Source organism: Bos taurus, chromosome 14 (genome assembly GCF_002263795.3).
Source record: "Bos taurus isolate L1 Dominette 01449 registration number 42190680 breed Hereford chromosome 14, ARS-UCD2.0, whole genome shotgun sequence".
Taxonomy (NCBI): Eukaryota; Metazoa; Chordata; class Mammalia; order Artiodactyla; family Bovidae; genus Bos; species Bos taurus.
Genome location: NC_037341.1, coordinates 1,570,584 through 1,597,171, shown reverse-complemented (window position 1 = coordinate 1,597,171; position 26,588 = coordinate 1,570,584). Strand labels below are relative to the sequence as shown.

General features: G+C 43.1%; 1 protein-coding gene across 2 annotated transcripts in view; it reads right to left on the bottom strand.

Moving 5' to 3' along the window:
* Window positions 1-1,833: 1,833 nt before the first annotated feature.
* Window positions 1,834-26,588, bottom strand: part of LOC112441461 (glycosyl-phosphatidylinositol-anchored molecule-like protein) — a 28,747-nt gene continuing 3,992 nt past the window's right edge. Inside the window, exons 2-5 of one of the 2 annotated variants that reach the window (XM_025001977.2) lie at window positions 10,553-10,631; window positions 9,894-9,960; window positions 8,384-8,427; window positions 1,834-2,306 (exon numbers count right to left, since the gene is read on the bottom strand). In XM_025001977.2, the coding sequence (XP_024857745.1) occupies window positions 2,008-2,306; window positions 8,384-8,427; window positions 9,894-9,960; window positions 10,553-10,613 (471 nt within the window). In that variant the 5' untranslated portion in view covers window positions 10,614-10,631 and the 3' untranslated portion in view covers window positions 1,834-2,007. The remainder of the gene's footprint in view (window positions 2,307-8,383; window positions 8,428-9,893; window positions 9,961-10,552; window positions 10,632-26,588) is intronic. The other variant, XR_009490419.1, reaches the window with a different exon arrangement.

Genomic DNA, 26,588 nt, shown 5'->3' with positions numbered 1-26,588 from the left:
ACACGAGGTCTGCTCTCACCACTGCCAGTCAGCCCAGTCCTGGAGGTTCTACCAGAGCAGTTTGGCAACTAGAAGTCATCCAGGCAGAAGAGGAAGGAAAACTGTCTCTACGGATGGATCAGATGATCCTGCTTACAGACCACCCGAAGGAAATCACTTCAAAGGATGATTTCTAAGAAAGCTTGCAGCAGTATTTCAAGATCCAAGTGCCGGGTATAAAAATCTATTGCATTTCTCTTCACTTGTAATGACGAAGGAAACACATTCCATTTACAAGAGTGTCAAAAAGAGGGTAACACCTAGGAATTAGTTCAGCAACAGATGTTCAAATCTGTCCTGGGAAAACCACAAAGCACCACCGAAGAAATGAAAGACGGCTAGAGTTGTAAAGCCTCCTGCATCCATGGGTCAGAAGAGAGCATACTGCTACCAGGACAATTCTCCTCACATCACTCTCAGGTTTGATGTAATCCCAGTGAAATTTCCGGGCTTCCCTGGCAGCTCAGGGATAAAGAATCCACCTGCAATGCAGGAGATCCAAGTTAATTCCCTGGTCTGGGAAGATCCCCTAGAGGAGGGCATGGCAACCCATTCCAGCATTCTTGCCTGGAGAATCCCATGGACAGAGGAGCCTGATGGGCTACAGCTCATAGGGCTGCAAAGAGTCAGACATGACGGAAAGTACTGAGCACACATGCGTGCTCTGAAAACTCCGTGTTCATCTGTGTAGAAAGTGCCAAGTTGATTCTGAAATTCACATGAATGCAAGGAACCTAGATGGCCAGTGTAATCCTAAAAAAGAATGACAAGGCAGGAGGACTCGCGTTTGCTGATTTCTAAGCTTACTGCACAGCAAACTGCTCAAGACAGGATGCTACTGGCACAAGGACAGACAGACCAATGGACTTGAACACAGCGTCCAGAAATGAAATGATATGTCTGTGGTCACTTGAGTTTTTACAGAGGGGCTAAGGCCATTCAACAGGGAGCATCTGTTTTCGAGGAATGTTGCTGGCACAACTTTCTAGCCACGTGGGAAAAAAAGAAGGTGGACCTCTACCTCATTCAGACAAGAACCGACTCAAATGCCCAAAGACTTAATCATAAGAGCTAACAGTGTAAAAGCCTCAGAAGAATACATGAAGCGAACTCTTCATGATCCTGGATTTGGCGAGATTCTTAAATTGGCAGCGAGTGCTGTTAAAAATGTGAATTTGAGGCACTGCTTCATCTCAGTCATTTCAATTCAGGGTGATTTAAAGGAGTAGAAGGAGGAGGAGAGCAACGATGGTCTGAGTTTCTGTTCCGTCAACACCTTTTTCTGATGCTGACCTTCGAGCACGGAGCGTGACAGCAGTCGCCTGGACTTCTGTACCTGCCACTTCAAGGCAGTCAGAGGCTGGCCTTAGGGCCCTCACCCTCCTAATAGGCAGCATCTGGAGAAACGTTCCGTCACTCTTAGGAAGCCAGGCGCCACCGTGGGAGACGGCTCAAGTCATGCAGAAGGTGTCTGACGGCAACAGGGCGATGTGCAGGGCGATGCACAGTCTCCATGGCAGCTCTGCCTGTCCTCATTCCACTGCTCTGCCAAGCACACTCTCGACTTCCGCCATCCCCACCTGAAGACTGGGAGCGTGCAGGCTCGGGTGCCTCAGGGGCATGTGGTCTGAGCAAACCTGGGGCCGCTCTTTAGGTGGGCATGTAGACCAGGCCCTGTGACGCTTTTGCTGTTACTAAAATACTCCACCTCTGCTCACTAAAGTGGCAAGAGGTTGTGTGAGGTGACACCTACCGAAGGGAAGAAAGATCAAACGTTAAAACCACAAAGAAATCTCTGAGTCCACAGAACCTGAACGATTCTGGTGTTTATTTCTCTCTGGAAACAATTCCTAAATGGGGAACTCATCAACTCGGGGCTCCAAGGGTCAGTGTCTGGCTCACAAGACAGTAAAGGACAGCTACCTTGTGAGAGATGGGGAGATAGTCAGCCCCCCCAAAGGAGGCCTCTCACGTCAGTGTGTTCCTGACCAGGATGGAGACGATGCTTAGGAACACAGTGGATTGCACCAATTGCGCATTTCCTTCGATATCCTCTTCAAGTGGATAATCGAGTGTGATGTCCCTCTCCAGATTAGTAGGTCCTCCAAAGTTGCACATGTTCGAACCACAACAATGAACCCAATAGAAACTGTTAAATCTATGAGTCGTCTTTCTTCTGGGGGTTTCCTGAGGCTCTTCGGCTCTATACAGAAATGTGCAGTTAAATGTACAGTTCTTGTAAACGAGTATTTCCCGAGAATTCAAACCTAAAAAAGAACAGAAATGAAAATCACAGATTTCACGCTTTCAACATCCAAATATCGAAGCACAGTTATCTTAACTAGCTCCATCCCTAAATATTGTTGTTGTTCTGTTGTGCAGTCATATCTGACTCTTTTCGACCCCATGAAGACAGCACGCCAGGCTTCCCTGTCCTTCATTATCTCCTGAAGTTCGCTCAAACACGTGTCCACTGACTGATGATGCCATTCAACCATCTCATCCTCTGTATCCCCTTTCTCCTCCTGCCTTCAACCTTTCCCAGCTTCAGGGTCTTTTACAATAAAGCGACTCTGCGTCAGGTGGCCAAAGTACTGGAGATTCAGGGACTCTCAAGATCTTCTGTAACACCACAGTTCAAAAGCATCAATTCTTTGGTCCAGATCTCACATCCATACACGACTACTGGAAAAACCATAGCCTTGACTATAAGGACTTCTGTCGGCAAAGTGATGTGTCTGCTTTTTAATGTGCTGTTTTAGATGTGTCACACCTTTTTTTCCCAAGGAGCAAGCATCTTTTAATTTCACCATTCTGCAGTCACCATTCTTAGTGATTTTGGATCCCAACAAAATAAAATCTGTTACTGTTTCCATTTCCCCCCCATCTATTTGCAATGAAGTGATGGGACTGCAGGCCATAATCTTCATTTTTTGAATGTTGAGTTCTAAGCCAGCCTTTTCCCTCTTCTCTTTCATCTTCATCAAGACTCTTTAGTTTCTCTTCACTTCCTGCCATTAGGGTGGTGCCATCTGCATATCTGAGGTTGCTGATATTTCTCCTAGCAATGTTGATTCCAGTTTGTGATTCATCCAGCCTGGAAGTTTGCATGATGTAATCTTTGAATAAATTAAATAAGCAGGGTGACAATATACAGCCATGATGTACTCTTTTCCCAATTTTGAACCAGTTCGTTGTTAAGTCTGGTTCTAACTGCTGCTTCTTGACCAGCATACAGGTTTCTCGGGAGGCAGGTAAAGTGGTCTGGTATTCCCATCGCTTTAAGATTTTTCCACAGTTTGTCGTGATCCACACAGTCAACGGCTTTGGTGTAGTCAATAAAGCAGAAGGAGATGGTTTTCTGGAACTCTCTTGCTTTTTCGATGATCCAACAGATGTTGGCAATTTGATCTCTGGTTCCTCTGCCTTTTCTAAATACACCTTGTATATCTGGAAGATCTGGGTTCCTGTAATGTTGAAGCCTAGCTTGAAGGATTTTCAGCATCAACCTGCTAGCATGTGAAATGAGTGAAATAGTGCAGCAATTTGAACATTCTTTGGTGTTGCCCTTCTTTGGGACTGGAGTGACAACTGACCTTTTCTAGTCCTGTGGCCACTGCTGAGTTTTCTAAATCTGCTGGCATATTGAGTGTAGCACTTCAACAGCATCATATTTTAGGTTTTGAAAGAGCTCAGCTGGAATTCCATCACTTCCACTAGCTTTGCTCTTAGCAATGGTTGCAAAGGCCCACTGGATCACACTCTTGGATGTCTGGCTCTAAGTAAGTGACCATGCCGTTGTGGTTATCCAGGTCATTAAGACCTTTTTTGGATAGTTCTTCTGTGTGTTCCTGATGCTTCTTTTTTGTCTCTTCTGCGTCTCTTAGCTCCTTGCCATTTCTGCCCTTTATGGAGCCCATCTTTGCCTGCAATGTTCCCTTGGTATCTCTAGTTTTCTTGAGGAGATCTCTGGTCTTTCCCATTCTATTGTTTTCCTCTATTTCTTTGCACTGTTCACTTAAGAAGGCTTTCTTATCTCTCTTTGCTATTCTCTGGAACTCTGCATTCAGGTGGATACATCTTTCCCTTTCTCCTTTGTCTTCCACGTCTCTTCTCTGTTATTTGCAAGGCCTCCTCAGACAACCATTTTGCCTTCTTGCGTTTGTTTTTCTTGGGGATTGCTTCGGTCACCACCACCCGTACAATGTTATGAACGTCCGTCCATCCATAGTTCTTCAGGGACTCGGTCTTTCAGATCGAATCCCTTGAATCTATTTGTCACTTCTACTGTACAAATTATTTTATTTAGCTCACACCACAGTGGCCGAGTGGTTTCCCCTAGTTTCTACAATTTAAGTCTGAATTTTCCAATAAGCAGTTCATGATCTGAGCCACAGTCAGCTCTGGGTCTTGTTTTTACTGTTATATAGAGCTTCTCCAACTTTGCCTGTAAAGAATATAATCAATTGGATTTTGGTATCGATCATCTGGTGATGTCCTCGTGTGGACTCACGTCTTGTGTTGTTGAAAGAGGGTGTTTGCTATGACCAGTGCATTCTCTTGGCAAAACTCTGTTAGCCTTTGCCCTGCTTTGTTTTGTACTCCAAGGACAAAGTTATCTATTACTCTACATATCCCTTGACTTCTTACTTTTGCATTCCATTCCCCATGATGAAAAGGACATCTTTCGGTGTGTGTGTTAGTTCTAGAAGGTCTGTGGGGCTTCCCAGATGGCACTAGTGGTCAAGAACCTGCCTGCCAATGTAGGCGATGTAAGAGATCTAAGTTTGATCCTTGGGTCGGGAAGATCCCCTAGAGCAGGGCCCGGCAACCCATTCCAGTATTCTTGCCTCAATAATCCCATGAACAGAGGAGCCTGGCGGACTACAGTCCACAGAATTGCAGAGAGTCGGACACAACTGAAGCAACTAGCATGCACACATGCTAGAAGGTCTGGTAGGTTTTCATAAAACCGTTCCACTTCAGCTTCTTTGGCATCAGTGGCTGGGACATAAGACTTGGATTACTGTCACGTTGAATGGTTTGTCTCGGAAACAAACCAAGGTCATTCTGTCACTTTTCAGACTGCCCCCAAGTACTGCATTTTGGACTCTTTGGTTGACTATTAGGGCTACTCCATTTCTTCTAAGCGATTCTTGCCCACAGTAGTAGATATAATGGTCATCTGAATTAAATCTCCCATTCCCGTCCATTTTAGTTCACTGATTCCTAAAATGTCAATGTTCACTCTTGCCATCTCCGGTTTGACCACTTTCCTGTTGGACAACATCCAATTTACCTTGATTCATGGACCTAACCTTCCAGGTTCCTATGCAATAGTGTTCTTTACAGCTTCAGACTTTCACCACCAAACATCTACAACGCAGGGTTGTTTCTGCTTTGGCTCAGCCTCTTCATTCTTTCTGGAGCTATTTCTCTGCTCTTCCCAGTAGGATATTGGATACTAACCTAGGACGTTCATCTTTCAGTATCATTTGCCTTTCCATACTGTTCATGGGTTCTCAAGGCAAGAATGGTGAAGTGGTTTGCCATTCCCTTCTCCAGTGGACCACGTTTTCTTAGAGCTCTCCACCATGACCCATCTGCCTTGGGTGGCCCTGCACTGCGTGGCTCAGAGTTTCATTGAAATACACAAGGCTGTGATCCATGTGACCTTTTTGATTAGTTTTCTGTGATTGTGGTTTTCATTCTGTCTGGCCTCTGATGGATGGGGATGAGAGGCTTGTGCAAACCTCCTGATGGGAAGGACTGGCTTTGTGGAAGACCCGGTCTGGCTCTGGTGGGCAGGGCCTTGCTCAGTAAACCTTTAATCCAATTCTCTGCTGATGGGTGGGGTGGTGCTCCCTCACTGTAGTTTGGTCTAAGGCAGCCCAGTCCTGGAGTCTGTAGTGTCTATGATAGGCTGCAGGCTCTATGGTCAGGCAAATGGTGATCTCCTCCAAGAGGATTTACGCCAACATGCTACACCTCCCAGGACTGCTGTGGCCTGTGCCCCTGACCCCACAGCAGGCCACTGTCAACCCACACCTCTGCCAGAGACTCTCGAACATTCACAAGCAAGTCTGCCTTGGTCTCTTGTGGGGTCACTGCTCCTTTCACATGAGTCCTGGTGCACACAAACTTTTATTTGTTCAGTTCAGTTGTTTAGTCATGTTTGACTCTTTGCAACCCCACGGACTGCAGCATGCCACGCTTCTCTGTCCATCACCACCTCCCAGAGTTTACTCAAACTCACGTGCACTGAGTGGTGATGCTATCCAACCGTCTCATCCTTTGTCGTCCCCTTCTCCACTCATCTTCAATATTTCCCAGCATCAGGGTCTTTTCCAGTTAGTCGGTTCTTCACATCAGGTGGCCAAAGTATTGGAGTTTCAGCTTCAGCATCAGTCCGTCCAGTCAATGTTCAGGACTGATTTCTTTTAGGATGGACTGGTTGGATCTCCTTGCAGTCCAAGGGACTTTCAAGAGTTTTCTCCAACACTACAACTCAAAACTATCAATTCTTCAGCACTCAGCTTTCTGTATAGTCCAAATCTCACATCCATACATGATTACTGGAAAAGCCATAGCTTTGACTAGATGGACCTTTGTAGGTAAAGTAATGTCTCTGCTTTTTAATATGCTGTCTAGTTTGGCCACAGCTTTTCTTCCAAGAAGCAAATGTCTTTTAATTTCATGGCTGCAGTCACCATCTGCAGTGATTTTGGAGCCCCCCAAAATAAAGTCTCTCACTGTTTCCATTGTTTCCCCATCTATTTGCCATGAAGTGATGGGACCAGATGCCATGATCTTAGTTTTCTGAATGTTGAGTTTTCAGCCAGCATTTTCACTCTCCTCTTTCACTCTCATCAACAGGCTCTTTAGTTCTTCTTCACTTTCTGCCATAAGGGTGGTGTCATCTGGGTATCTGAGGTTATTGATATTTCTCCCGGCAATCTTGATTTCAGCTTGTGCTTCATCCATCCCAGCGTTTCTCATGATGTACTCTGCGTACAGGTTAAGTGAGCAGAGTGACAATATACAGCCTTGACATACTCCTTTCCTGATCTGGAACCAACCACTCTGTTGTTCCATGTCCAGTTCTAACTGTTGCTTCTTGATCTGTGTACAGACTTCTCAAGAGGAACGTCAGATGGTCTGGTACTCCCATCTCTTTCAGAATTTTACACAGTTTGCTGTGATCCACACAGTCAAAGGCTTTGGCATAGTCAAGAAAGCACAGGTAGATGTTTTTCTGGAACTCTAATTTTTTCGATGATCCAATGGATGTTGACAATTTGACATCCGGTTCCTCTTTGTTACAAGGCCTTAAATTCTTTTGAAAAATGTTTATGTATTCCATAGTTTTGGCCACATCAGGTCTTAGATGCAGGATGTGGGAGCTTTCCTTGTGGCACCCAGGCTTCTCTCTCCTTGTGGCCCACGGGCTCCAGAGCATGAGGGATCATTAGTTGTAGAAGACGGCCTTAACCGCCCTGCCACATGTGGGATCCCAGTTCCCCAACCAGGGTTGAACCCACGTCCCGTGCACCGAAAGGTAGATTCTTAACACTGGACCACCAGGGAAGTCCCCAGTGCCTAAACTTCTCGAGTAAGCAAGAATATTCAGGTCCACTAGAATTTTCATTACCTCATCAACAACTTCACCTGGGGATGATTTTCCATCTACACTGCCAACTTATCTAGGCACCTGGCCTCCCTAAGTAAGTTTACAGTCCCTTGCAAAGAAGCTATACAAGGGAGTCGCTCTGTTCATTATTTGTCATAAGGAATCTAGGGACCCAGAAATGAATGGAGACCAGGAAATATGTTTTTGCTGATGTCCCAAAGATCATACAGACCCTCAACAAGAAAGCGCCTATAGCATGGTCTTCTGCTGATAGTCTGCAGTTGCCATGGCCCTTCTACATCAGCTCCTTGTGTGGTAAGCACTTTCCTGAGGGATCTAAGGTGCATCCACGTTTTGGGCCTGCTTTGTTGGAAAACCTTCCGGAGGACCACGCTCCTGTGGGAAACAAGGAATTGCCTAAGCTGCACTGGGGAATCTACCTCCTTGACCAGGGATGGCCAAGGAGTGGAGGCCTTGAGTGGCAGCAGTCCTTCCAGCCCCTGAAGACACGGCAGGACACCTGTGGACACATGGGCCCACGTGGCAGGCTATGTGTCTCTGCAAGAGGCTATTACTGCCTGCCCTTTAATGGCGCTGAGCCTCAACATAGAAACACGCTCTCGGGATGGGTACAGAGAAAAGAGTGACGGTGTCCCCTGAAACTGCATTGATGGGGTGACTCGTTAAGGAGTAAGAAGGTAATCTGGTACTTACGCATGGAGACAGTAAAACAGCGCCTAATGTCATAAGGACACGTTCTCTTTTTTTTTTGTTTTTTGTTTTTTTTTTATTCTTCCAATTTTATTTTATTTTTAAACTTTACATAATTGTATTAGTTTTGCAAAATATCAAAATGAATCCGCCACAGGTATACATGTGTTCCCCATCCCGAACCCTCCTCCCTCCTCCCTCCCCATACCATCCCTCTGGGCCGTCCCAGTGCACCAGCCCCAAGCATCCAGCATCATGCATCGAACCTGGACTGGCAACTCGTTTCCTACATGATATTTTACATGTTTCATTGCCATTCTCCCAAATCTTCCCACCGTCTCCCTCTCCCACAGAGTCCATAAGACTGTTCTATACATCAGTGTCTCTTTTGCTGTCTCGTACACCGGGTTATTGTTACCATCTTTCTAAATTCCATATATATACGTTAGTATACTGTATTTATGTTTTTCCTTCTGGCTTACTTCACTCTGTATAATAGGCTCCAGTTTCATCCACCTCATTAGAACTGATTCAAATGTATTCTTTTTAATGGCTGAGTAATACTCCATTGTGTATATGTACCACAGCTTTCTTATCCATTCATCTGCTGATGGACATCTAGGTTGCTTCCATGTCTTGGCTATTATAAACAGTGCTGCAATGAACATTGGGGTACACGTGTCTCTTTCCCTTCTGGTTTCCTCAGTGTGTATGCCCAGCAGTGGGGTTGCTGGATCATAAGGCAGTTCTATTTCCAGTTTTTTAAGGAATCTCCACAGTGTTCTCCATAGTGGCTGTACTAGTTTGCATTCCCACCAACAGTGTAAGAGGGTTCCCTTTTCTCCACACCCTCTCCAGCATTTATTATTTGTAGACTTTTGGATCGCAGCCATTCTGACTGGTGTGAAATGGTACCTCATAGTGGTTTTGATTTGCATTTCTCTGATAATGAGTGATGTTGAGCATCTTTTCATGTGTTTGTTAGCCATCTGTATGTCTTTTTTGGAGAAATGTCTATTTAGTTCTTTGGCCCATTTTTTGATTGGGTCGTTTATTTTTCTGGAGTTGAGCTGTAGGAGTTGCTTGTATATTTTTGAGATTAGTTGTTTGTCGGTTGCTTCATTTGCTATTATTTTCTCCCATTCTGAAGGCTGTCTTTTCACCTTGCTAATAGTTTCCTTTGATGTGCAGAAGCTTTTAAGGTTAATTAGGTCCCATTTGTTTATTTTTGCTTTTATTTCCAATATTCTTGGAGGTGGGTCATAGAGGATCCTGCTGTGATGTATGTCGGAGAGTGTTTTGCCTATGTTCTCCTCTAGGAGTTTTATAGTTTCTGGTCTTACGTTTAGATCTTTAATCCATTTTGAGTTTATTTTTGTGTATGGTGTTAGAAAGTGGTCCAGTTTCATTCTTTTACAAGTGGTTGACCAGATTTCCCAGCACCACTTGTTATAGAGATTGTCTTTAATCCATTGTATATTCTTGCCTCCTTTGTCGAAGATAAGGAGGACACGTTCTCTTAACTGGACAATGGAAGGTGTTTTTCACGATACACTCATGGCATTGTACGTTAAAGGTCCCTAGATAAAAGAGAACAGAGTCAGACTCCACCTTCATTGCCACTCACTGCATCTGCCCAGCAGCCGGCCCCTTCCCTCAGCCTCAAGGACTCCCTGAGGCTACACAGCTCAGTCCTCAGTGGGCTCCGAGCCTGGGCAGCATGAGCTTCCTGGACACCAGGACGCCAGGTACACCCAGGAGTTTTTTCTTCTCAGAGACAGGTTCTCAGGAAAGCTCCCAGCTGTCAGGACTGTGAGCCTCTGCTCTGTTGATGGACCCACCTTTTCACAGGTCCCTTATGTAGTCATAAGGGACCAAAGCCTCCCTGAGTTCCCTGCACCCAGCCATGCCCGCCTGTTCCAAAGAGGAAGGGCCACAGCCAGAGACTCCCCCGTGCCCACCCTGCGGCCCTGCATCCACTGGTCCTTAGAGGGGCTTCCCTCCATCCTGACCCTCCCCCTGCTCCTGGACACCCTGTGCTCACCAACTGCACAATTGCTAAGATGGAGATCTCAGCTGGCTAAAATGGTGAAAATTCCATTCAGACCCTTAAAATGACCCCAATAAAGTCAAGTCTCATCCTCTTCAAGAAACAGAAGCACTGATACTCACAGGGCTCGACGAAGCCCAGTGGCAATCCCATGAAGAGGAGGAAGGCAAAGAGGAGCATCATCCCTGTGAGGGCTTGAACCTGTAGGTGAGGAAAGCCAGGGCACAAGTCAGCAAGTGTGTGGCTCTTATAGACACTTCTGGTCTCTCATCTGAGCAGCACGAGTCCTGACCACCCTTCCCACCTTCCAGCACCTCTGGCTCTCGGCTGAGCATGGCTCTGGGTAGTGACGAGCTTGCAGCCCTTTCCTACACACAGTGGCTTCGCCTGGCTCAAGCCTTCATCCTAGATGAAGACATGCTCCTACTCGCCATCAGGCAGAGCGTGAGGCTCAGAGTGGTCTGGGGCTGTCTCCTCGTGGCCCTCACACTCCACAAGGAACCCCTGATCTCCCTGTGGTGTCCCGACCTCAAGGCTGACCTGTATGAAGAGCTGGAACATGCTCCATTCAAGTACTTCTAACTTGTATGAGCTCTGAGACAGAGGTAGAGGGCAGTGACAAGAGAAGAGGAACTAGTGGAGAAGAAGCCAGAAGCCCAGTGCCTGTGCTAGGAAGCATGGACCACATGCCATCATGTCTCCCGGGGACTGGGGGTCACACGGCTCCACATTTCTAGAGGGGAGGCCCTGCGGCTCATCACCCAAGCCCACACACCAGCACTGGCTGGAGGGAAAGCTACCCCAGCACCAGGAGTGCCCGCACCTGAAACATTTCCTTGTGGGGACTCATCAGCAACCTTGAAGCCTCCAATGTCTACAGTCCTTCCGGATATTCCCTCCCCGTCCCCAGGGGCCCCGTCTCCCTTGTCAACCAGGGGATTTGCCCTTTCTGCTCAGGGGCTCCTGTCTGAGGGACATGCCTCGCCTGCTGCTGCCTGTCACCCTGAGGAGACCCAGGGGCAGCCCCTGACAGGTACCTGCCATGGGACCAGCTGAGGCCCAGGATGGGGGCTGACTGTGCATCAGCCAGCCATGCTCCTCGGGTGGGGACCATCAGTGTCCTACCCCTGGGCCCCTGGCTCTCTTCACGCATGCTCTCTCAGGGATGGCTGGGCCTCAACCTGCTTATGGACAAATGTCCTCCCACTCGAGGTGAATTTGGGTCAAAGCAGCAGGTGCAGAGGACCAAGACTGAGGAGGGGATCCGAGTCATTGCCCTGCAGGGGCTGCTGATCTGCCCAGCCAGTCAGCCTCCCACGTGGTACCACCGTCTCCATGTCCAAACCCCTTCCCACCCATCCTGTCTGCTCTTCTTACATCTGTCCCTTCCTTCAAGCCACCCGTGCTCCCACTGCCAGTCTCGAGGGCAGCTCAGACCCAGAACCACCCCAAGTGCTCCCGGAAGAGGAGCCTCAGATAGAGAAACTGAGGAGACTGTCATATCCACCATCTCATCGGGACAGCGAGGGAGAGAACAAGACTGTGGAGGAGTAGGTGGCCATGGAGTACGTCTCTCTCCATGGATACATCAGGAATACACCTTTAGACACAGAAATGCATCCAGAACTCCAGCTGAGAGTGGAGAGGAGCGCCTGACCAGTGGAAAACAATATACAAAGCCACGCAAAACTCAGTAGGACAAAGGAACTAGAGGGATAAACAGGACTGTTAGCAGGACTGGACCTGCCCTCAGCCAGTGGGGGAACTGAAACAGGGGTCTGATCTCGACACTGGGGCGATTGTCTGAGCCAGACCAGAAACATTTAAGGCTCAGAGTGAAACAGCTGTTCCGTGGCCACCTAAATGGAATGAGAACCAGAGAGTCCTTTCCACAGCCATACATACCCCAGACAGGGACGCAGGTCCCCTGGAAGGCGCATCGACTGGTAGCTGGACCTTAGGGATTGTGGAGCAACCCCAGGGCAACGGCTGCTGTTGACTGTGCGAGACACAGCGAGGGGATGTGAGCAGGGAGACTGTGGTGGGAAATGCCTGTGCAAGAAAGCCAGGCAGCCATGGAAGCAAGGCGATACTGCTGAGTCACGTGCAGGGCATGAAGCCATCACCATAGCTTCTCTCTCTCCACACACCAGCATCGGCAGCTGAACAACAGAGAGGCTGGCCCATCAAACGCCTGACACACTGAACCACAGAGGAGGACGCCACCCAGGGTGCCTCTCCAAGTGCCTAATGTGCCGATCTACAAAGTAGACCCCAGGCAGGGGGGCCCCTCTATGTGCCTGATGCGCCAAACAACAGAGAAGGACCCCGGGCAAGGGAATCCTCTAAGTGCCTGAATGGGCGGAGCTACGGAGAAAGACTGGCCAAAGAGGCCTTCTGATCGCCAGCTACAAGAGGCTTGAAAAAAGACTCTGATAGGGCCATAACTCCTGTGGCAGAGGCAGTCCATGTCCCTGCACACTTGGTGCTCCAGGGTCATCGCAAGCCAAGCAGCTGTGCCACCTTCACGTTCAACTCTAACTGGGGCAGAGCTGCCGCAGGCAAAAAAGTCTTGTATCTACACACACAGGGGCGCTTCGGTAGTGTCCCAACTCTTTGCGATCCTGTAGACTGTGGCCTGCCAGGCTTCTCTGTCAGGGAAGGGGGTTCTCTAGGCAAGAATACTGCAGCAGATGGGCTAATACTGGTTGCCATACCCTTCTAGAGCACTATATTTTCCGCTGCCCTAGCTGCCAATTCCCCTGAGTACCTATGCTGCCAGAACCCCTGTGACCCAAGCAGCTGCACCACCTCCACACCTGGCCCTCTCAGGGGCAAACCCAAGTCCTCTAGGGCAGCCTCAGGAGCAAACCCCAAAGCACAACCCACATGCACAGGTGGAAATAAAACCACAACTGAAACCCAGGAGCAGTGTGGCTAAGGAAGAAGACCCAAAACCTTCCTGCCAGCCTTACAAGCTGCAGATTAAATCCACAGGATCAACTAGGCAGACTCTGTGTCTACAGTATACATAAAAGGACATTGAGAGCTCTCACAAAAGAAAATGCACTAGTTCTGATAGCTGTGGACACTGAAAACAAGAACACACAGGAGTAGGACCAGATTAGAATATGAGATGCCCCTGCAGCAGGTCCAGAGACCAGCACAGTGTTGGAGGGCATCCTAGGAAGGTGAGGTGGACTGTGACTCCCAGTGAGGGAAAGGACTCTGACAGCAGCCACTCAAGAAAAACATTTATTATTCTGTTTTTTAATTAATTAATTTATTTTATTTTACAATATTCTATTGGTTTTACCATACATTGACTTGAATCTGCAGTTGGTGTACATGTGTTCCCCATCCTGAACCCCCTTCCCACCTCCCTCCCCATCCCATCCCTCTGGGTCATCCCAGTGCACCAGCCCCGAGCACCCTGTATCGTGCATCGAACCTGGACTGGAGATTCGTTTCACATATGATAATTCACATGTTTCAATGCCATTCTCTCATATCATCCCGCCCTCACCCTTTCCCACAGAGTCCAAAAGACTTCAATGTATCTGTGTCTCTTTTGCTATCTCGCATACAGGGTTATCATTACCATCTTTCTAAATTCCACATATATACGTTAGTATACTCTATTGGTGTTTTTCTTTCTGGCTTTTTTCACTTTGTATAATAGGCTCATTTCATCCACCTCATTAGAACTGATTCAATTGTATTCTTTTTAACAGCTGAGTAATATTCCATTATGTACATGTACCACAGCTTTCTTATCCATTCGTCTACCAATGGCCATCTAGGTTGCTTCCACGTCCTGGTTATTATAAACAGTGCTGCGATGAATCCTGGGGTCCATGTGTCTCTTTCCATTCTGGTTTCCCCAGTGTGTATGCCCAGCAGTGGGATTGTTGGGTCCATATGGCAGTTCTCTTTTCAGTTTCTTAAGGAATCTGCACACTGTTCTCCACGGTGGCTGTACTAGTTTGCATTCCCACCAACAGTGTAAGAGGGTTCCCTTTTATCCACACCCTCTCCAGCATTTATTGCTTGTACACTTTTGGATAGCAGCCATTCTGACTGGCGTGAAATGGTACCTCATTGTGGTTTTGGTTTGCATTTCTCTGATAATGAGTGATGTTGAGCATCTTTTCATGTGTTTGTTAGCCATCTGTATGTCTTCTTTGGAGAGATGTCTGTTTAGTACTTTGGCCCACTTTTTGATTGGGTCGTTTATCTTTCTGGAATTGAGCTGCAGGAGTTGTTTGTCTATTTTTGAGATTAATTCTTTGTCCATTGCTTCGTTTGCTATTATTTTCTCCCATTGTGAAGGCTGTCTTTTCACCTTGCTTATAGTTTCCTTTGTTGTGTAGAAGGTTTTAATTTTAATTAGGTCCCATTTGTCTATTTTTGCTTTTATTTCTAATATTCTGGGAGGTGGGTCATAGAGGATCCTGCTGTGGTTTATGTCAGAGCGTGTTTTGCTTATGTTTTCCTCTAGGCGTTTAATAGTTTCTGGTCTTATGTTTAGATCTTTAATCCATTTTGAGTTTATTTTTGTGGATGGTGTTAGAAAGTGTTCTAGTTTCATTCTTTTACGAATGGTTGACTAGTTTTCCCAGCACCACTTGTTAAAGAGATTGTCTTTCCTCCATTGTATATTCTTGCCTCCGTTGTCAAAGATAAGCTGTCCATAGGAGTGTGGATTTATCTCTGGGCTTTCTATTTTGTTCCATTGATCTATATTTCTGTCTTTGTGCCAGTGCCATACTGTCTTGATGACTGTGGCTTTGCAGTAGAGATTGAAGTCAGGCAGGTTGATTCCTCCAGTTCCATTCTTCTTTCTCAAGATTGCTTTGGCTATTCGAGGTGTTTTCTATTTCCATACAAATTGTGAAATTATTTGTTCTAGTTCTCTGAAAAATACCATTGGTAGCTTGATAGGGATTGCATTGAGTCTATAGATTGCTTTGGGTATTATACTCATTTTCACTATATTGATTCTTCTGATCCGTGAACACGGTATATTTCTCCATCTGTCTGTGTCCTCTTTGATTTCTTTCACCAGTGTTTTATAGTTTTCTATATATAGATCTTCTGTTTCTTTAGGGAGATATATTCCTAAGAATTTTATTCTTTTCGTTGCAATGGTGGATGGAATTGTTCCTTGATTTCTCTTTCTGTTTTCTCATTGTTAGTGTATAGGAATGCAAGGGATTTCTGTGTGCTAATTTTATATCCTGCAGCTTTACTATATTCATTGATTAGCTCTAGTAACTGTCTGGTGGAGTCTTTAGGGTTTTCTATGTAGAGGATCATGTCATCTGCAAACAGTGAGAGTTTTACTTCTTTTCCAAACTGGATTAGGATAAATGCCCACCAAACCAAACAAAAGAGGAAGAGATAGGGAATCTACCTGATAAAGCATTCCGAATAATGATAGTGAAAATGATCCAAAATCCTGAAAACAAATTGGAGTTACAGATAAATAGCCTGGAGACAAGGATCGAGAAGATGCAAGAAAGGTTTAACAAGGACCTAGAAGAAATAAAAAGAGTCAATATATAATGAATAATGCAATAAATGAGATCAAAAACACTCTGGAGGGAACCAACAGTAGAATAATGGAGGCAGAAGATAGGATAAGGGAGGTAGAAGATAGAATGGTAGAAATAAATGAAACAGAGAGGAAAAAACAATTAAAAGAAATGAGGACAACCTCAGAGACCTCTGGGATGATGTTAAATGCCCCAACATTCGAATCATAGTCCCAGAAGAAGAAGACAAAAAGAAAGGCCATGAGAAAATACTTGAGGAGATCACAGTTGAAAACTTCCCTAAAATGGGGAAGGAAATAATCACCCAAGTCCAAGAAACCCAGAGAGTCCCAAACAGGAGAAACCCGAGGCAAAACACCCCAAGACACATATTAATCAAATTAACAATGATCAAACACAAAGAACAACTATTAAAACCAGCAAGGGAAAAACAACAAATAACACACAAGGGGATTCCCATCAGGATAACAGCTGATCTTTCAATAGAAACTCTTCAGGCCAGGAGAAAATGGCAGAACATACTTAAAGTGATGAAAGAAAATAACCTACAGCCCAGATTACTGTACCCAGCAAGGATCTCATTCAAATATGAAGGAGAAATCAAAAGCTTTACAGACAAGCAAAAGCTGAGAGAAATCAGCAACACCAAACCAGCTGTCCAACAAATGCTAAAGGATCTTCTCTAGACAGGAAACACAGAAAGGGTGTATGAACTCGAACCCAAAACAATAAAGTAAATGGCAACGGGATCATACTTAACAATAATTACCTTAAATGTAAATGGGTTGAATGCCCCAACCAAAAGACAAAGACTGGCTGAATGGATACAAAAAAAGACCCCTATATATGTTGTCTACAAGAGACCCACCTCGAAACAAGGGACACAGAGTGTCACACTTTCACAGAGTGAAAGTGAAGGGCCGGAAAAAGATATTCCACGCAAATAGAGACCAAAGAAAGCAGGAGTAGCTACATTCATACCAGAGAAAATAGACTTTAAAACAAAGGCTGTGAAACGAGACAAAGATGGACAGTACATAATGATCAAAGGATTGATCCAAGAAGAAGATATAACAATCATAAATATATATGCACCCAACATAGGAGCACTGCAATATGTAAGACAAAGGCTGACACATATGAAAGGGGAAATTAACAGTAACACAGTAATAGTGGGAGATTTTAATACCACACTCACACCTATGGACAGATCAACTGGGAAACACAAACTTTAAATGACACAATAGACCAGTTAGACCTAATTGACATCTATAGGACATTTCACCCCAAAACAATGAATTTCACCTTTTTCTCAAGCGCACATGGAACCTTCTCCAGGATAGATCACATCCTGGGCCATAAATCTAGCCTTGGTAAATTCAATAAAATTGAAATCATTCCAAGCATCTTTTCTGACCACAATGCAGTAAGATTAGCTGTCAATTACAGGAGAAAAACTATTAAAAATGCCAACATATGGAGGCTGAACAACACACTGCTGAATAAACAATAAATCACAGAAGAAATCAAAAAGAAATCAAAATATGCATAGAAATGACTGAAAATGAAAACACAACAACCCAAAACCTAGGGGACACTGTAAAAGCAGTGCTAAGGGGAAGGTTCATAGCCATACAGGCTTACCTCAAGAAACAAGAAAAAAGTCTAATAAATAACCTAACTCTACACCCAAAGCAACTTGAAAAGGAAGAAATTATGAACCCCAGGGTTAGTAGAAGGAAAGAAATCTTAAAAATTAGGGCAGAAATAAATGCAAAGGAAACGAAAGAGACCATAGCAAAAATCAACAAAAACAAAAGCTGGTTCTTTGAGAAGATAAATAAAATTGACAAATCATTAGCCAGACTCATCAAGAAACAAAGGGAAAAAAATCAAATCCACAAAGTTAGAAATGAAAATGGAGAGATCACAACAGACAACACTGAAATACAAAGGATCATGAGACTATTATCAGAAACTATATGCAAATAAAATAGACAACTTGGAAGAAATGGACAAATTCTTAGACAAGTACAACTTTCCAAAATTGAACCAGGAAGAACTAGAAAATCTTAACAGACCCATCACTGGCACAGAAATTGACACTGTAATCAGAAATCTTCCAACAAACAAAAGCCCAGGACCAGACAGCTTCACAGCTGAATTCTACCAAAAATTTAGAGAAGAACTAACACCTATCCTACTCAAACTCTTCCAGAAAATTACAGAGGCAGGTAAACTTCCAAACTCATTCTATGAGGCCACCATCACCCTAATACCAAAAGCCGACAAAGATGCCACCAGAAAAGAAAACTACAGGCCAATATCACTGATGAACATAGCTGCAAAAATCCTTAACAAAATTCTAGCAAACAGAATCGCACAACATATTAAAAAGATCATACATCATGACCAAGTGGCCTTTATCCCAGGGATGCAAGGAATCTTCAATATCCACAAATCAATGTAATACACCACATTAACAAATTGAAAGATAAAAACCATATGATTACCTCCACAGATGCAGAGAAAGCCTTTGACAAAATTTAGCATCCATTGATGAGAAAAACCCTCCAGAAAGCAGGAATAGAAGGAACATACCTCAACATAATAAAAGCTATATATGACAAACCCTCAGCAAACATTATCCTCAATGGTGAAAAACTGAAGGCATTTCCCCTCAAGTCAGGAACAAGACAAAGGTGCCCACCCTCACCGCTACTATTCAACATAGTTTTGGAAATTTTGGCCACACCAATCAGAGCAGAAAAAGAAGTAATGGAAAAACATTTATTATTCTTATGTTTTGACTTCTTCTGTATATTCTTTTGGATTTTTCTTCTTTCCCTCCACCCCCCCTCACCACTGTAGTTATCGATTTTCTTTGTACTATGAAATCTGGTTAACCTGTTGAGCTTTTTTTTTCTCAGTCACTTTTTTTTATAGTTGTTATAAACCTCGGCCTCTACAATGGGCTTTTGCAGTTCTGTGGAGTTTTCTTTTTTTTTCTTTTTCTTTTCTCTTTAAAAAAACTTTTAAAACCTATTAATTTTTCTTCATTTATTCCTTTGCTTTTCCTATTCTTTCCCCCTTGAAGTTCATCTTTAATGTATATAAATCTTCCTCATCTACCTCTATTTAACTTTGCACATCTATTCTTTCTTTCTTTCCTCTCAACATATTTGATAGCTTTATTTTCATTGCTTTATTCCCCAATTGGCACCTTGCTTTAGTTTTGCTTTCCAGTTTGTTCTCTAGTTAGTTTTTTTCTGGTAGATATAATTTTTGGTTTCTTTTGTTCGCTGGGTCAATCTATTGTATTTTATATTTGTTGGACTGTTTTGATTTTGTTTATGTGTGTATATGGGGAAACAGTGGAAACAGTATCAGACTTTATTTTGGGGGGCTCCAAAATCCCTGCAGATGGTGACTGCAGCCATGAAATTAAAAGACGCTGACTCCTTGGAAGGAAAGTTATGAGCAACCTAGATAGCATATTCCAAAGCAGAGACATTACTTTGCCAACAAAAGTCTGTCTAGTCAAGGCTATGGTTTTTCCAGTGGTCATGTATGGATGTGATAGTTGGACTGTGAAGAAAGGTGAGCACCGAAAAATTGATGCTTTTGAACTGTGGTGTTGGAGAAGAAGCTTGAGAGTCCCTTGGACTGCAGGGAGTTCCACTAGTGCATTCTAAAGGAGATCAGTCCTGTGTATTCTTTGCAAGGACTGATGCTAAAGCTCAAACTCCAATACTCTGGCCACCTCACGCAAAGAATTGACTCATTGGAAAAGACTCTGATGCTGGGAGGGATTGGGGGCAGGAGGAGAAGGGGACGACAGAGGATGAGGTGGCTGGATGGCATCACCGACTCGATGGACATGAGTTTGGGTGAACTTCGGGAGTTGGTGATGGACAGGGAGGCCTGGTGTGCTGCAGTTCACAGGGTCGCGAAGAGTCAGACCCGACTGGGTGACTGAACTGAACTGAACTGATGGGTGTATATGTATACATGTATATTCAGTCACACTTTTTAGTGTTATAAACCTCTGCCTCTACGATGGGCTTCTGCAGTTCTGTGGAGATTTCCTTTTTTATTTTTTTCCTTTTTCATTCTTCTTCGATTTTTTACTTTCCTCTTTTTCCAATTTTCAATTTTCATTTTTTGAAACATATCATATATTTTCTACATGTATTCCTTTCTTTGCCTTTCTGACTATTCTGTTCCCCTTGCAGTTAACCTTTAATGTATGTAAATCTTCATCTACCTCTTTTTAACTTCGCACAACTATTCCTTCTTTTCTTTCTTTCCTTTCCTCTCAACATATCTGTGGGTTGTGTTTTCATTGCTTTATTCCCCACTCGGCACCTTGCTTTAGTTTTGTTTTCCAGTTCGTGCTCTAGTTAGTTTTGTTCTTTACTGCTAAATATAATTTTTAATTTCCTTTGTTTGCCAGGTTAATCTACTGTACTTTATTTTTGCTGGACTATTTTCATTAGCTCATGGGTGTATGTGTGTACATTCCATTATTTTAATCCTTATTTGCCTGATTTTGTAACTGCCAAACCCCATTTGTGTGGGGTTCATCTTTGGTTTCTTGTTTTGGGATATTTGTTTTAATCTCACTGAATGCCATAACAAACCACTTGCGGAATCTTGTTCCTGACCAGAGATCAAGCCTTGAGCCTTTGGAGTGGGAGCACTGACTCCAAGACCCTAGACTACCAGAAAACTAGCCCAAGGGAGTATCAAATGGTGTGAAGTCACACAAAGGAAACAAAAGGTCTTGAATACAAGACCGAGCATCACCCAACCACTAGTAGCACCCTGGGCAACATGTCTCATCTAAATAACGAACAAAACAGAAATACAAACCCAATCATCAGCAGACAGGATTACCACTTCACTCAGCCTTGCCCATCAGAGGAAAAACAAACAAACAAAAACTCAGCACAAATCTCACCCCAAGAAAAGCTTACACAAACCACTGGACTAACCTTAGGAAGGCAGAAACCAAAAGGAAGAAAGAATTCAACCTTGAAGCCTGGGAAAAGGAGACCTCAAACACAATAAATTTTAAAAAGTAATGAAAAGGCAGAGAAATACTACACATATGAAAGAACAACCTAGAAACATAGAAGTCCAAATAAATGGAGAAGAAATAGGCAAACTACCTGAAAAAGAATTACAAATAATGATAGTAAAGATGATCAAAAACCTTGAAGACACAATGGAGAAAATGCAAGATTCAATCAACAAAGACCTAGAAGAATTAAAGAATAAACACACAGAGGCAAACAACACAATTACTGATTTTAAAAGTATTCTAGAAGGAATCAATAGCAGAATATCTGATGCAGAAGAACGAATCAGTGAGCTGGAACATAAAATGGTGGAAATAACTTCTGAAGAGCAGAATAAAGTAAAAAGAATGAAAAACACTGACGACAGTGTCAGACACCTGTGGGACAATATTCAACTCACCAGCATTCGAATTATAGGGGTCCCAGAAGAAGAAGAGAAAAAGAAAGGGTATGAGGAAATTTTTGAAGAGATTATACTTGAAAATTTTCCCAACGTGGAAAACGAAATAGTCAATCAAGTCCAAGAGGCACAGAGTCCCATACAGGGTAAACCCAAGGAGAAACACGCCAAGACACATACTAATCAAACTAACAAAGACTAAACACAAAGAACACATATTAAACACAGCAAGGGAGAAGCAACAAGTAACATACAAAGGAAACCCCATACACTTAACAGCTGATTGTTCAGCAGAAACTCCGAAGGCCAGAAGGGAATGGCAGGATATATTTCAAGTACTGAAAGGAAAAAAAATCTACGACCAAGATTACCAAGCCAGCAAGGATCTCATTTCTTAACAGAATTCAGTACTATCAGACCAGCTTTACAACAAACGTTAAAGGGACTTATGTAGCCAAGAAATGCAAGAGAGGAAAAAAGATCTACAAAGTCCCAAACAATTAAGAAAATGGCAATAGGAACATATATATCAATAATTACTTTAAATGTAAGTGGACTAATGCTCCAACCAAAGGATACGGACTGGCTGAATGGGCACAAAAGCAAAACCCATATATATGCCGTCCACAAGAAACCCACTTCAGACCTAAAGACACATATAGACTGAAAGGGAGGGGATGGAAAGCTATAGTTCATGCAAATGGGAAGCAAAAGAAAGCTGGAGTAGCAATCCTCATGTCAGACAAAATAGACTTTAAATTAAAGAGGATTACAAGAGATAAAGAAGGACACTACATAGTGATCAAGGGCTCAATCCAAGAGGAAGACATAACAATTATAAATATCTATGCATTCAACATAAGAGCACCTCAATACATAAGACAAACACTAACAGACATAAAGGAGAAATTGACAGGAACACAAGAATACTAGGAAACTTTAACACCCCATTCTCACCAATGGAAAGATCATCGAAACAGAAAATTAATAGGGAAACACAAGTCTTAAATGATACATTAGATGAGATGGACCTCCTTGATATCTTCAGGACATTCCATCCAAATGCAGAAGATCACACCTTCTGCTCAAGGACACATAGAACATTCTCCAGGACGCTTGAGACTAGATATCAATTACAAGAAGAAAAAAAAAAAAAGTATAAGAAACACAAACACTCGGAGATGAACAACACGTTTCTAAATAACCAGCAGGTTACTGAAGAAATCAAAAGGGAAATCAAAAAATTTCTGGAAACAAATGACAATGAAAACACAGCTCAAAACCTGTGGGATGCAGCAAAAGCAGTTCTAATAGGGAAGTTTATAGCAATACAATTCTACCTCAAGAAACAAGAAAAACCTTGAATAGACAAACTAAATTTACACCTAAGACAACTGGAAAAAGAAGAACAACCCCCGCCCCCAGGAATTAGTCGAAGGAAAGAAATCATAAAGATCTGAGCAGAAATAAATGAAAACGAAATGAAAGAAACAAGAGTAAAGATTAACAAAACTAAAAGATGGTTCTTTGAGAAGATAAACAGAATTCAGAAACCTTTAGCCAGATTCAAGAAGAAAGAAAAAGAGAAGAATCAAATCAATAAGATTAGAAATGAAAAAAAAAAACAGAGGTTATAACAGACAATGCAGAAATACAAAGGATTATAAGAGACTATTATGAACAACTATATGGCAATAAAATGGATAACCTGGAAGAAACGGACAGATTCTTAGAAAACTTCAATCTTCCAAGACTGAACCAAGAAGAAATAGAAATTATGAACAACCCAGTAACAAGCACTAAAACTAAAGCTGTGATAAAAAATCTCCCAAAAAACAAAGGCCCAGGGCCAGATGGCTTCACAGCAGAATGTATCAAACATTTAGAGAAGAGCTAATGCCTATCCTTTTAAAACACTTTCCAAAAATTGCAGAGGAAGGAACACTTCCAAATTCATTCTACGAGGCCACCATCACTCTGATACCAAAACCAGATAAAGACAAGACAAAATAAGAAAACTACAGGACAATATCACTGATGAACATAGATGCAAAAATCCTCAACAAAATTTTAGCAAACAGAATTCAGCAACACATCAAAAACCTCATAAACTGTGATCAAGTTGGGTTTATTCCAGGGATGCAAAGATCCTTCAATATATGCAAATCAATGTGATACACCATATTAACACACTGAAATACAAAAATCATATGACCATCTCAATAGACGCAGAAAACGTCTTTGACAAAATTCAGCACCCATTTATGATGAAAACTCTTCAAAAAATGGGCACAGAAGGAACCTACCTCAACATAGTAAAGGCCATATATGACTAGCCTACAGCAAACATTATTCTCAATGGTGAAAAATGAGAGCATTTCCCCTAAGATCAGGAACAAGAAAAGGGTGCCCACTTTCACCACTATTATGCGACATAGTTTTGGAAGTCCTAGCTACAGCAGTCAGAGAAGGGAAAAAAAAGGAAAGGAAACAGATATGAAGAGAAGTAAAGCTCTCACTGTCTGCAGATGACATAATACTGTACATAGAAAGCCCTAAAGATAGTATCAGAAAACTACTACCGCTAATCAGTGAGTTTAGCAAAGTTGCAGGATACAAAACCAATACACAGAAATCACTCCACTTCTATACACTAACAATGAAAAATCAGAAAGAGAAATTAAGGAATCAATCCCATTCACCATTGCAACAAAAAGAATTAAGTATCTGGGAATAAACTTACCTAAGGAGACAAAAAACTCTATACCGAAAATTGTAACACACTGATGAAAGTAATCAAAGATGACATCAACAGATGGAGAGATATTTCATGTTCCTGGGGAGGAAGAATCAATATTGTGAAAATGACTGTACTACTAACACAAACTACACAGTCACTGCAATCCCTACCAAATCACCAATGGCACTTTTTCACAGAACTAGAACAACAAATGTCACAGTTCATATGGAAACACAAAAGACCCCGAGTTGCAAAAGCAGCCTTGAGAAAGAAGAATGGAGCTGGAGGATTCAACCTTCCTGACTTCAGATTAAACTACAAAGCCACAGTCATCGAGACAGTATGGTACTGGCACAAAAACAGAAATATAGACCAATGGAATAAGATAGGAAGCCCAGAAATAAACCCATGCACCTATGGGTACCTTAGTTTTTGACAAAGGAGGCAAGAATATAGAATGGTGACAAAACAGCCTCTTCGATAAATGGTGCTGGGAAAACTGGACAGCTACATGTAAAAGAATGAAATTAGCACACTTCCTAAAACCACACACAAAGATACACTCAGAAGGGATTAAAGCCCTAAATGTAAGGCCAGGAACTATAAAACTCTTAGAGGAAAACATAGGCACAACACTCGATGACATAAATCAAAGCAAGATCCTCTATGACCCACCTCCTACAGTAACAGAAATAAAAACAAAAGTAAACAAGTGGGACCTCATAAAACCTTTTGCACAGCAAAGGAAACTATAAGCAAGGTGAAAAGACAACCCTCAGAATGGAAAGAAAATACTAGCAAATGAATCAACTGAAAACGATTAATTTCCAAAACATACAAGCAGCCCATACAACTCAATACCAGAAAAACAAACAACCCAATCAAAAAGTGGGAAAAGGAACTAAACAGACATTTCTCCAAAGAAGACATACAGGTGGCTAACAAACATATGAAAAGATGCTCAACATCGCTCATTATAAGAGAAAGGCAAAGCAAAACTATACTGAGGTATCACCTCACACCACTCAGAATGGCCATCGTCAAAAAGTCTACAAACAGTAAATGCTGGAGAGGGTGTGGAGAAAAGGGAACGCTCTTGCACTGTTGGTGGCATTTAAATGGATACAGCCACTATGAAAGACGGTATGGAGATTGCTTAAAAAACTAGGAATGAAGCCACCATATGACCCAGCAATCCCACTCCTTCCTCAGGCATGAACCCTGAGGAAACCAAAATTGAAACAGACACATGTACCCCATTGTTCACTGCAGCACTATTTACAATAGCTAGAACATGGAAGCAACCTAGATGTCCATCAACAGATGAATGGATAAAGAAGTTGTGGTAAATATACACAATGGAATATTATCCAGCCATTCAAAGGAACACACTTGAGTCAGCTCTGATGAGGTGGATGAACTCAGAATCTATTATGCAGAGTGAAGTGAGTCAGAAAGAGAAAGATAAGTATCCTATCCTAACACATATACACGGAATCTAGAAAAGTGGTACTGAAGAACTTTTTACAGAGCAGCAACGGAGAAACAGACATAGAGGATAGACTTATAGACATTGGGAGAGAAGAGGGTGAGATGTATGGACAGATCAACATGGAAACTTATGTTACCATATGTAAAATCGACAGGCAACGGGAATTTGCTGTATGGCTCGGGAAACTCAAACAGGGGCTCTGTACCAACCTAGAGGGGTGGCATGGGGAGGGAGATGGGAGGGAGTTTCAAAAGGGAGGGGATATATGTAAACCGACAGCTGATTCATGTTAAGGTTTGACAGAAAAGAGCAAAATTCTGTAAAGCTATTATCCTTTAATAAAAAAAAAAAGTTAAAAAAAAAAAGACAATGACACCCCAGGGCTTCCCTGGTGGCTTACAGAGTAAATGGTCCATCTGCCTGTGCAGGAGACACCACTTCAATCCCAGGTCCAGGAAGATCCCGCATGCCGCAGAACAGCGAAGCCTGTGCATGCCACAATTACTGAGCCTGCGACCAAGAGTCCAGGAGCGGCAACTCCTGAACTCCTCCAGCCCAGGGGCCCAAGCTCTGTAAGAAGAGATGCCAGTGTGATGAGAAGCCACGCACCACAACCTGAGAGCAGCCCCCCGTGATGCAACTAGAGAAAAGTCTGCACAGGAAAGAAGACTCCGCACAGTCAGAAATAAATAATCACATATTATAATCACTAATTATTATAGAAATGGAAACCAAAACTCTAGTGAAGAAATATCACGTCACACTCGTCAGAAGGACCATCATATAAAAATCTACAAATAATACATGCTGGGGAGTCTGTGGAGAAAACGGAAGCCTCCTACACTGTTGATGGGAATGTAAATTGGTGAAGCACTCGGGAGAAC